Genomic DNA, 12687 nt, shown 5'->3' with positions numbered 1-12687 from the left:
TCTATGATACTACGATACTTCACCCCCACCTTGCCTTCACAAGTGATCAATACAACTATTGCCTTCACAATTCATCAATGCAACTCCTGCCACGCCTAGAACGTTCATTTAGGAGAGCAAGAACGTTCATTTGGGAGAGCAATAGCCCTTTAGCTCGTAAAAAAAATACCTTTCTCTCCTTAAAAAAAAAAAAAAAAAAGAAAAAGAAGAGAACCCAGCTGCAGAGGAAGCGCAGATGGTTGTGCCCAAGACTGCAGCAGATCGCTGCGGTTCTAAGCCTCTCGGGTTAAGGGGAGACGGAAACCTTCAGCGGCAGACGCTGTGTCAGAGTTTGAGCGGGGGCTCCCTTCGCTGCTGTCGGGAGGAGGAGTTATTTAGGTTGAAGGCAGGGATTAGACAAACAACGCAGCGGGGAGGGACCGGGAGGCGCTCCGCTGCGTCCGGCGTCTCCCTCCCGGTCCCTCCCCGCTGCTATGGCGGCTCGGCTGCTCCAGAGCCTGCTCAGGAGCCACCTCCTCCGCCGCCGCTCCCTGCCACGGAGCTCCAGTATCTACAGCAGCACAGGTACCCTCTAGCCAAAGCATGGGGAGCAGGGGGGTGGGGAAAAGAGCAGGAGCTGCCTTGCGAGGGGAGGGCATCCTCATCCCCGGTGGCCTCTAGCTGGTTGGAAAGGATGAAGTCAGTGCTGTAGGTATCTCCCCTGAGCTAGCAGGCTAAAATGGAGGGGGTTATGGTGAAACTGTGAGTCACGAATTCCTTCCCTCCCCTATATCAGCTCTGACTCGCAGGAGAAGAGGCCAGGCATGTGTTCATCACTCAGGAGCTGGTTTCTTTTCAAGGACACAGAGATAAGGATAGAATCATGGAATCATCAAACTGTTTGGGTTGGAAGGGACCTTAAAGATCATCTAGTTCCATGCTCCCCCTGCCATGGGCAGAGACACCTCCTACTAGGGCAGGTTGCTCAAGGCCCCATCCAAGGTGGCTTTGAACAGTTCCAGGTCCAGAGCCCCCACTTCTCTGGGCAACCTATCGCAGTATCTCACCACCCTCATGGGGAAGAGTTTCTTCCTAATGTCTAATCTAAAGCCAGCTTCTTGCAGTTTGAAGTCATTTGCCCTCAGCCTGTCACTCCATGCTTTTGTAAACAGTCCCTCTCCAGCTCCCCTGTAGCCCCTTCAGGTACTGAAAGGTTGCTCCAAGGTCATCCCAGAGCCTTCTCCGTGCTGAACAGCCCCAGCTCTCTCCGTTTGTCCCCATAGGGGATGTTCTCCAGCCCTCTGATCATCCTCATGGCCTCCTCTGGACCCCCTCCCACAGCTCCATGAGTAGAGTTAGTTGTAGAAGTAGAAGCAGTAGGAGGAGGAGTTGCCCAGTGCAGATTTTTGGATTAGAAGGGAATCAAACTAATTTTTCACTTGTCATTTTTTAGCCTATATATTAATTCTTTGCAGATGCCATGTCACCATAAATGTTCTGCATGATGTATATGGACTCCTAGGAGATGTTTCTGGATGTTTGCACCATGATGGATGACTTCTGTTCTCCTCTTGAGTGCCTCTCACTTAATTATGGCCCCATTTCTCTCAGCCTGTAGGTGTTGGTTCCTTCCAGTGCTCCTTCTCGGCTCCACTTTCCACTGAGGCCTCTGGGAGTTGCTAGTTAACAGCCCATAAATGAGCATTAGCTCTGGTTTCTGATGGTTTCCAAGAGGCAAACTGCCAAAGCTTTCAGTGATATTTGGGGATGAAGAAGGAGCACCAGGAGTTGTCCCAAGCCAGAACAGAGGGCTGCACTGGGAGAGCGGCTGGTCCCTTGGGTTGGAGGTGTCTGTTTCAGTCCAGAGCCTTCCCAAGTGGTGTGCTGGAGCCTCCCTCCATATGCAGCACACAGAAGAGAGAGCAGATGCAAAGTCCTGCACTCACCCCAGATTTTATATCCCAGAACTGTCCTCCTGTGCTCTGTCAGTACCCACAGAAACAATGAGAACTGAGGTGATGATGGAAAGCTTCAACAGAGCCTACGTTAAAATAACACACACAATCTCTCTACATCTCCTTGGAGGCAGGAGCTCTCTGACTAAACAACCTGAAGCAAGTGCTGCTACAGACTGGGGGAAAAAATTGACTCCAGAGCAATTCTATGTTACAAGAGAGAAAGGAACCGAGCCGGTAAGCAAAGTGCTGACACCGCCCAGGTTTAAGCCACCTCTGCCTGCTGGGCTGAGGAAAACCCTGCTTTGGGGAGCTGTCACCATCTAGATGCTTTGCAGTTTTCCCTTGCCCTCATAGAATCACAGAATGGTAGGGGTTGGAAGGGATCTTTGGAGATCATTTTGTCCCATCTCCCTGCTAGACAAAGTTCACCTAGAGCAGGTTGCACAGCAGAGCTATAGCAGTCTCCAGAGAAAGAGGCTCCACAGCCTCTCTGGGCAGCCTGGCCCAGGGCTCCCCTACCCTCACAGGAAAGAAGTTTCACTTTGAGTTCCAGTGAAACCTCCTGTATTCTAGTCTGAGCCCACTGCCTCTTCTCCTGTCACTGGACACCACTGAGAAAGTCCAGCCCCATCCTCATGAACTCCACCCTTTAGCTATTGAGCAGCACTGAGAAGCTCTCCTCTTAGTCTGCTTTGCTCAGGTTTCTCAGGTTCTCCTCTTAAGAAATGCTCCACTGCCTTCAGCATCTTTGTGGCCCTCTCTTGGATTCTTTCCTTGTCCCTCTTGAAGGATGGAGCCTAGAATTGGGCATGATACTCCACATGTGGCCATACCATGACAGAATAGAAGGGGAGGAGACTCTCCCTTGACCTGCTGGCAGCAGTTGTAATGCACCCCAGGAAAGCATTTGCCTTCTTGGCCACAAGAGGACATTGCTGGCTCATGGTGAACTTGCTGTTCACCAGCACTCCCAGCTCTCTGTCATCAGAGCTGCTTTCCAGCAGGTCAGCCCCTAATCTGTGAAATAAGGATCCCAATTCCCAACCATGCAGGGAGGAGGAGAGTCCCTTTGCAGAGCCACTTTGAAGTTGTGGCACTCCATAGCAGAGCCCTGGCACATTTCACAAGCTGCTTAGAGGTCGTGGCTCCAGCCCTGCTACCTGGATGATTTATGGATCTGCCTGGTCTTGAAGCTTCTGGGGGCAGGGGGTAGTCTTCTCTATTAATCCAAAGGCATCCTCCCCTTCATTTCTTTAGACTGCTCATGTTTGTTCTTCAAAGCCCCCCTGCAAAGCCTTCTCTTTATGGTTTTTCTGCTGTTCCAAATCTGATTCCTACATGCTTGTTCCAGATGGTGAGCTTTTAAAGACCTGCATTATTAACTTCTCTTTTTTGCCTTTTTCTTTTCTTTTTTTCTTTTTTTTTTTTATTATTTTATGTTGTCTTTTCCAAGCCCTTCAGTGGGATCTACCTGAATAACACAGAGCCAGGATTATAATGCTGCGTGTGCTGCAATGCCCCACTCTTCAGGTAACATACAGCCATAGAACTGTCAGGGCTGGAAGGGACCTCAAGGATCATCTACTTCCAGCCCCCCTGCCATGGGCAGGGACACCTCACACTACAGCAGGCTGCACTCAGCCACATCCAGCTTGGCCTTAAAAACCTCCAGGCATGAGGCTTCCACCACCTCCCTGGGCAACCTGTGCCAGTCTCTCACCACCCTCATGGGGAACAACTTCTTCCTAACATCCAATCTCAAGCTACCCATTTCTAGTTTTGCTCCATTCCCCCCAGTCCTGTCACTCCCTCACACCCTATAAAGTCCCTCCCCAGCTTTCTTGTAGCCCCCTTCAGATCCTGGAAGGCCACAATAAGGTCTCTCCAGAGCCTTCTCTTCTCCAGACTGAACAGCCCCAGCTCTCTCAGTCTGTCCTCATAGCAGAGCAGCTCCAGCCCTCTGCTCACTCTTGTGGCCTTTCTCTGGACACGTTCCAGCACCTCCAGATCCTTCCTGTAATAGGGGCTCCAGAACTGAACACATCCCTCAGATTTCACAGCATCCTTACAATGTCCTAACTGTGGCAGGAGGAGGAGTGGCTTTTCATGAGAGGAATGGGCTGTGTAGATCAGAAGAGCAATCCCCTGGTGCCAGAGTGCTATGTAGAAGATGCCCAGGACACCTGTGGTGATACAGGTACCTGGTATGTTCTTTTTTTCAGCATATGAACGTCTCCAGTGGCCATCAGATAGTAGTTGCTGTATTAAGATTTGCCTTTTCCTCCTGCCACACACACTGTGCTTTTTGGTTGGTAATAATTCTCTGTTTCAGTGGTCTCTAAGCCACAAGCTGCCACAGAATACCTGTAGTGATGTGTGAGGATCACTGTTTGTTCTTGTGCTCTTCCATTGTCACCTCCCACTCATGCTGCTGCACTACACAGACCTTTAGTCCCCCTTAGCCTAGTTATGTTCTTACTGCTGGGACCCTCATCCTGGAGCTGAGACCTCCTCTTCAACTCCACCACCTTCTTGTTCCCTAAATTAAATTCCAGTGTTTTTGCCTTTTTGGTTACATCTACTTTTTAGACCCTAACTGAGAGTGACTGCACTGTTAACCTCTGTGCTCTTTCCAATGCTCTCTATTGTGCAACTTCATTAGAGCCTGAGCCAAAGGAAATAGAGGGCCTCAGAGTGGGATGGGCAGAGGGGCTTCTGTTCTCTGTAACAGGACCAGGAAAGACAGTTCCTCATATTTTTAATGCCTTTGTGCATTCCCAGCTGAGAGTTCAATGGAGCCCATTTGTATGCAGCCTTTAAAGGAGGCATCAGAGATCAGAACTTCAAATGAGGAATGAAAGATCAGGATAGGAAGAAAGGTGGAAAAATGTAATGATTACATTAGAAATAAGCCTAAACTAAGCAGTTAAATAAATTAGAAGCTGCTGCTTGTGAACAGTTAGCTTTCCTCTGACCAAGTCCAGGATACTATTGTTATGTAAGACAATGTTTGCTTCCCTGAGTTCTTTGCTTTACATATTTGCTATTACACACTTGTGAATAAATTCCTTTCAGCATCTCAGAATACTCTGAGGACAAATACAAAACCTAAAAATACTTCTGAAAAATTCAGATCAGTTAGAGGTATTTTAAGTTACTAAGCTGAGGAAGAGTTCCTTCAGGTGTCTCTTCAGTTTAGGCATCCTTTATAGGATCATAGAATTGTCAGGTTGAGAAGGGACCTCAGGGATCATGCAGTTCACAGAATCACCAAGGTTGGAAGAGACCTCAAAGATCATCAAGTCCAACCTGTCACCACAGACCTCATGACTAAACCACAGTACCAAGCACCATGTCAAATCCCCTCTTGAGCACCTCTAAGGATGGTGACTCCACCACCTCCCTGGGCAGCACATTCCAATGGCAAATGACTCTCTCTGGGATAAACTTTCTCCTCACCTCCAGCCTAAACTTCCCCTGGTGCAGCTTGAGACTGTGTCCTCTTGTTCTGGTGCTGGTTGCCTGGGAGAAGAGACCAACCTCCTCATGACTACAACCACCCTTCAGGTAGTTGTAGAGAGCAATGAGGTCTCCCCTGAACCTCCTCTTCTCCAGGCTAAGCAACCCCAGCTCCCTCAGCCTCTCCTCACAGGGCTGTGCTCAAGGCCTCTCCCCAGCCTTGTTGCCCTTCTCTGGACACCTTCAAGAGCCTCAATGTCCTTCTTAAACTGAGGAGCCCAGAACTGGACACAGGACTCAAGGTGCGGCCTAACCTAAGCAGAGTACAGGGCACAATGACTTCCCTGCTCCTGCTGGCCACACTATTCTTGATGCAGGCCAGGATGCCATTGGCCTTCTTGGCCACTTGGGCACACTGCTGGCTCATGTTCAGAATGGCTGGCTCATGTTGTGGAGGACCCTAAAACCTGGTATTTGCTAAGAGATTCATTCACCATATTTATTTCCTGGTGCATTGAAAAAAAAAATACCACTTTTTCAGATGCGTCAGATCATTAGCTGCAGGGAAACATGGAAGCACTTCCTCCTCTCTTTCATACAGTCCTGTGTGTACACATTTATAGCAAGTTTTGGTGCTTCAGTGAAATCTCAAACCTTCAGCAAACCTACAGCTGAGATTCATACAGCAAAAAAAATATTTATATATATATATATATATATATATATATAAAATAGGAGTTTTTAGAATTATCTGGATTCCATCCAGGATGACTTGAACTAGGGATCAAAGCCAATGACATGTGCTGGAGGAATGGTGTGTCGAAGGCTAATCTAATGCATATGTTTAGGGAAAGTCCACTTAGGCATAAATTAAGTGGTGAAATACTTCAAAGCACAAATATGATCTTGAACAGCAATATTTGGGGGGCACTAAAATGTTTCTATTAGGGAGTCTGAAGTGCTATTACTGTTAGTAAAACCACGGAGAGCCCACTTCTGTTGAGAGTTAGTTTAACAGCTCGAGAAGTTGATCCTTCATCAGTGGCACAAACATCTACAATAAACAGAAGTATTGTGAGTGGCACAGAAAGGATGGAGCTGCTCAGGGTCAGATGCAAAACCCACCAGAGCATTAAAGGTCTTCCTTGACTCTACAGCATTTCAGAGAGGATCCTCCTGTCACTGTGTATGAATAAGCAGAAGGATCCTTGTGTGGGAAAAAAGAGAGGAATTCTGACTGAAGTCTTTAGCCACTCAGAAAAAGAAACAGCACGAGTGGGTGTCAGGGAAGGTCAGAAGTCAGGTAGGGACATTTGTGTTCCTCCAGGTTCTGTGGCTGGTTGGCACAGTGTTGGTGTGGTTTTGTTCTGTGGCTGGTTGGCATAGTGTTGGTGTGGTTTTGTAGCAGGGGAGGCAGGAAGCACTCGTTGAGCCGTACAGAAACAGGTCTGCATCCCAAAGTACCTGCTTGTACAGCCTGCTTCTGTGCTGTGTCCTGTTTCTCCGCAGTTTCACGGAGGGGATGAGGTGGGAGAGCATTTCTCATGGGTCTTTGTGGCTTGACTTAAGGACTGAGCAAGAGCCCTCACAAAAACTGGGCTTTGGTCACTCTGTGTTTGCAAATCTTTGTCCGTTCCTACAGTTGCATTGCTCAAAGACAGCCCTGTAGAGTTGATTGTAAAACACTGAAGCATGCTCTGAGCTTTGAGGTGGATTCTTCATGCTTTTTTCCCAGCTCGTTGCCTTGTCTTTCTAAAAGGCACTGAAAGGAAGATTTCCATGGTTTTCACAGTATCACAGTATAACTTAGGTTGGAAAGGACCTCAAAGATCATCAAGTCCAACCTATCAACACAGACCCCATGACTAGACCATGGCACCAAGTGCCACGTCCAATCGCCTCTTGAACACCTCCAGGGACAACGACTCCACCACCTCCCTGGGCAACCCGTTCCAATGACGAACGACTCGCTCGGTGAAGAATTTCCTCCTCACCTCGAGTCTAAACCTCCCCTGGCACAGCTTGAGACTGTGTCCCCTTGTTCTGGTGCTGGTTGCCTGGGAGAAGAGGCCAACCCCTTCCTGGTTTCAACCAACTTTCAGGTGGTTGTAGAGGGCAATGAGGTCACCCCTGAGCCTTCTCCTCTCCAGGCTAAACAATCCCAGCTCCCTCAGCCTCTCCTCACAGGGCTTATGCTCAAGGCCTCTCCCCAGCCTTGTTGCCCTTCTCTGGACACGTTCAAGTGTTTCGATGTCCTTCTTAAACTGAGGGGCCCAGAACTGGACACAGGACTCAAGGTGTGGCCTAACCAAAGCAGAGTACAGGGGCACTATGACCTCCCTGCTCCTGCTGGCCACACTATTCCTAATGCAGGCCAGGATGCCATTGGCCCTCCTGGCCACCTGGGCACACTGCTGGCTCATGTTCAGCCTACTGCCAACCAGCACCCCCAGGTCCCTCTCTGTTTGGGAGCTCTCCAGCCACTCCGACCCCAGCCTGTAGCTCTGCATGGGATTGCCATAGCCAAAGTGCAGCACTCGGCACTTGGACTTGTTGAAAGCCATCCCATTGGACTCTGCCCATCTGTCCAGGCAGTCGAGGTCCCTCTGCAGAGCCTTTCTACCCTCTAACTGACTAACATCTGCCCCTAACTTGGTGTCATCTGCAAACTTGCTGATGACTGACTCGACCCCCTCATCCAGATCATCAATGAAGATGTTGAAGAGGATGGGGCCCAGCACTGATCCCTGGGGGACACCACTGGTGCCTGGCCACCAGCTGGCTGTGGCACCATTCACCACCACTCTCTGGGCCTGGCCCTCCAGCCAGCTCCTAACCCAGCACAGAGTGTAGTGGTCCAAGCCAGGAGCTGACAGCTTAGCCAGCAGTTTGCTGTGGGGGACGGTGTGAAAGGCCTTGCTAAAGTCCAGGCAGACCACATCCACAGGCCTCCCCATGTCCACCAGATGGGTCACCTGATCATAGAAGGAGATCAGGTTGGAGAGGCAGGATCTGCCCCTCCTAAATCCATGTTGGCTGGACCTGAGCCCTTGGCCATCCTTCAGGTGCGCAGTTATTGCCGCCAGGATAATCTGCTCCATCACTTTCCTGGGCACTGAGGTCAGGCTGACTGGCCTGGAGTTTCCAGGTTCCTCCATCCGACCCTTCTTGTGGATGGGGACAAGGGAATACAGCTCGTTGCTGTATTAGTACCCCAGGGGAATATACATGATCCATGCTAGATATTTTGGTTTAAATTCTGTATTGACTAATGGGCTCCTCCCCTTCACCAGAGTCGAGCAAGCTGCTGGTGTTGATGTCTCCATCCACCACTAGATGCCAGTAAGAGTCTTGGGTTTGTGAAACTGCTGGGACATGGGGAGGAAACGGTTGTGGGGGGTCTCCAGCCCACTTATGCTAGCAGGACGTGACGCTGTCTTCATTTCTCACTCTAACTCACACTAAGGTTACTCTTCACCAGGAGAAAATGCTTACTGCTGTCAAAGCTTGCAGAGCTTCAAACAGGTGGGGTCCTCTCATTTCTGCATCGTAAGTCCCCAGGCAACAGCCAGGTCATGGCTCCCAACACATGCTCCCAGTTTTAACGTGCAGCTAAACAGGGCTGGCAATCCTGGGTGCCAACAGGAGGCATCAACAAGTCGAGAGTCTGTGAGGCAGTTTCTGATGGCTGATGATCTCTTGGGAAAGTCAGATGCTTGTGCTGTGAGGATTTGTCAGTGGCTGATTGATGGTTTGAGGAAGGCTCTGTTTGATTTTTCCCAACCAGTTTCTTCTCTGACCGCAAGCCAGAGCCCTCAGCAGACATGAGCTTGGTCCAGTAGCCAAACCCTACCATTTCTCATACTTCATTTCCTCTTTGTAAACTCTCTTCTTTGAGGTTGTGTTGTGTTGTGTTGGGCCAGGCTTTGATCTTCAGCTTTGCAGGTGTAACTCAGCTAAACAGTGGGTGTGGAAAAACAAAGAAACAAACACCTTGAGGTTTTTTGAGCTTTATAAACTGCCAGTTCATCAGTGAAACAGAAACTGTGAGGCAAAAGCTCCTGTTGTGGGCTGATCAAGAATTCCCTTTAGCATTTCCAAAGAGAATTCTTCCAAGAATTCTCTCATTCTTCCAAGAATTCTCTTTGGAAAAGAGCTTCCAGCACAGTTTGGTGCCTGTGAGAACATCCCTGCCGTGCCAAATATGATTAATAGTAGTACAAGACAGGGGTGAGGAAAAAAGCCAAAGTTCTTATTAAACCCAGACTTTTTGGTAACACCTCTGTTACTAATTAACAAGCTCTGGTTTCCACTCTAGCTCAGCAAAGAAGTACAACTCTGGGACTGGATGGCCTTCATTCTCTGAGGCTTATGGTGCTCGTGGCAGAGATGAGAGCAACACCAATGTTGTGAGACGAACGGATAACTCGTTGGGATCAGCCAGAACTGAAGTCACCTGCAAACAGGTATGCTGACTTTTGGAGGTGATACCCAAAACCACACATCTTCACAAATTAGAGTTCTTTGTGCCCATTAATGAATCTACCTAAATACAGCAGTGGCAATGATGGTAACACTGGGACCATTCTGTCTCACTTCTGGGCATGAGTAGAGCTCCAAGTATCAAACATAGGCAAATACAGGTTGAAGAAAATGATGTGGCTGAGGAGAGTAGCTGTGTAAGCACGGGCAAGGGCTAGAATCATGGAATCAACCAGGTTGGGAAAGACCTCAGAGATCATCAAGTCCAACCTATTACCTAATACCTAACACTTCATGACAACTAAACCGTGGCTTCAAGTGCTACATCCAAGCCTTTTTTGAACACCTCCGGGGATGGAGACTCCACCACCTCCCTGGGCAGCACACTCCAATGACCAGCAACTCTTTCTGTGAAGAACTTTCTCCTCACTTCGAGCTTAAACTTCCCCTGGTGCAGCTCAGCTTGAGACTGTGCCCTCTTGTTCTGGTGCTGGTTGCCTGGGAGAAGAGACCAACCCCCACCTGTCTACAACCTCCTTTCAGGTAGTTGTAGAGAGCAATGAGGTCTCCCCTGAGCCTTCTCTTCTCCAGGCTAAACACCCCCAGCTCCCTCAGCCTCTCCTCATAGGGCTGTGCTTGAGAGCCTCATACATATAAAATTTATTGAGAGGAGCTCAAGCATCTAGAGACAGTAGAAGGGACTCTGAGAATTGGTCTACACATTTGCCCCATCACAGAGGAAGTTCTTCCTGATCCAGTCCTGCTAAGTGTTTGCTGAAGCTGTTCTTAAAATCCACAGTGTTGGAGACTCCCCAGGCTTTCTAGGTAATGAGCTGTGGCCTTCATGTCTTCCCACTGTTGGTTAGACACTGGGGAAAAGACAAAGTTTGCTTTGCAGCTGGTGAAACTTACTGCTGTTTGCCCTGCACAGTGATGGTGATGCCCCACTCCTTTACAGCTACCTTCTCTGGCTTCTCCTGTTTCACAGAAACCACCCTTCTGTTCTGGGAAGCTATTTTGACTCCCTTGCTCACCTCTTTTCTAGACTGGAAAGGGTTCCTTCAACTGCTAATACTTACAGTGTGTTTTTTAGAGCACTGCTTGGCTTGTGGCTCTGTTTTACACTCACAGAATTGTAGAATCATAGAACTGTTGAGGTTGGAAGAGACTTTTGAGATGATGAAGTCCATCTACTGGCTTAGAGCTTACAATGCCACCACAACTGCTAAGCTGCCAGCACAACTGCTAAGCTACCATCACCAAACCACATCCCTAAGCACCACATCCACATGTTTTTTGAATACCTCCAGGGCTGGTGACTCTTACCACCTCCCTGGTGCTTCTCCATGGAGCTGCTTTCCAGCAGGTCAGTGTCTAATCTGTATTGGTAGAGTTAATGGTTGCAGTCATACCCAGCAGCAACCCTTCAAGAACTCCAGCTGAAGACAACCTTCTCATTTTAAAATGAGCCACTGACAGCTATTCTGATTCAAACTTCCTTCCCATCAGCAATTCTGGGGGGGGTAAGCCCTCAGTTCACTTGTGAGAAGGACCTACAGTGACTGTCTCAATTAACTTGAAATCTTCATTGTATGTTGAGCAATCTATATCTTCCCATTTCTTTCCTATGCTTTCTTGTTTTCTTTTTGACTTCCACTTCTGGGAACTGCTTGTGTAGGGGCAGGTATTTGCCCACTGGCCCTCCAGGATGTGTTTCTAGTCTCTCCTCCACCAGCAGAATTCAACAGTGAATTCCTGACAGAGGTTTGCTGATTCAGGACAGCACAGCAGGTGCCAGCATCATGCTGGTCCATGACTGCCAGCTAACAATGGTGCATCATTTCTGTTGCAGTGTGATGCCCACCTGGGCCACGTGTTTGATGATGGTCCTGCACCTTCTGGCCAGAGGTTCTGTATCAACAGCGTTGCATTAAACTTCAAACCAGGCTCTACTCAGTGAGAAGTGGATATCTGTGGCTTAGAGAACATCCTTGCACTGCTTGTACAAGAAGGTTGTGGAAAAACTTGCATGCTTTTAATATGGAACTCCAGTTCTGGTAGTTGAGCATTATGTCCAGTTCTGAGCTCCTCAATTTAAGGACATTGAGACACTTGAAGGTGTCCAGAGAAGGGCAACAAGGCTGGGGAGAGGCCTTGAGCACAGCCCTGTGAGGAGAGGCTGAGGGAGCTGGGGTTGCTTAGCCTGGAGAAGAGGAGGCTCAGGGGAGAGCTTGCTTTCTACAACTACCTGAAGGGGGGTGGGGGTGGCAAATCAACATCAAACCCCATTTTCAGTCAAGGTCTGCTGCTGTTGCAAACATGCCCTGTTTATTCCTCCTTGTACAGGTTTGGTAATACCTCTGTGTTCTCCCAAGCACTGTCACCATGGTTTGCTGTAAGTGGAAAATAAATCAGACCTGTTAAATTGAGCTTTCCTGCTTTCAGAGTTGGTTGCTTGGGTTGTTCACTTGGTGGATCTTTTTTTGGTTGGTTGGTTGGGCTGGGTTTTTTCTGGGGGGTGGTGTGTGTGTGTGTTGGGGTTTTGTTTGTTTGGGGGTTTGGTTTGTTGTTTTTTTGATTTCCAGAGAAAATAATCTGGAGTCAGAACATCAGCTTCCCTAAACTGGCTGGGTTGAAATGCTTCCCTGCTGAGAGTTACTAGGCAACATCTCATTTGGCTTTACCTACAGGAGGCTGTTTCCATTCTCCCCACTTTGGTTGCTTCAGTCATAAGCTGGGTGTGCTCATTTACTAGTATCATCTTAAAACTGTTCAATGCCTTCAGCAAACAGAGCTGTGTTGCACTGGA

The 12687-nt window shown here is 48.6% G+C and overlaps 1 protein-coding gene across 1 annotated transcript; it reads left to right on the top strand.

The window, feature by feature from the left end:
* The first annotated feature begins 457 nt into the window (after positions 1 to 457).
* MSRB2 (methionine sulfoxide reductase B2) lies at positions 458 to 12307 on the top strand. The gene is given in 5 exon segments (XM_068146440.1): positions 458 to 564; positions 2065 to 2171; positions 3391 to 3467; positions 9715 to 9862; positions 11731 to 12307. Coding segments are annotated over 5 exon segments (531 nt in total). The 5' UTR covers positions 458 to 473; the 3' UTR covers positions 11839 to 12307.
* Positions 12308 to 12687: the final 380 nt, after the last annotated feature.

This window comes from Melanerpes formicivorus, unplaced genomic scaffold, assembly GCF_026170545.1.
Source record: "Melanerpes formicivorus ecotype bairdi unplaced genomic scaffold, bMelFor1.0.p_v2 SCAF_13, whole genome shotgun sequence".
Lineage (NCBI taxonomy): Eukaryota > Metazoa > Chordata > Aves > Piciformes > Picidae > Melanerpes > Melanerpes formicivorus.
The sequence above is the reverse complement of the archived record's forward strand: the minus strand, read 5'-3'. Positions and strand labels throughout refer to the sequence as shown.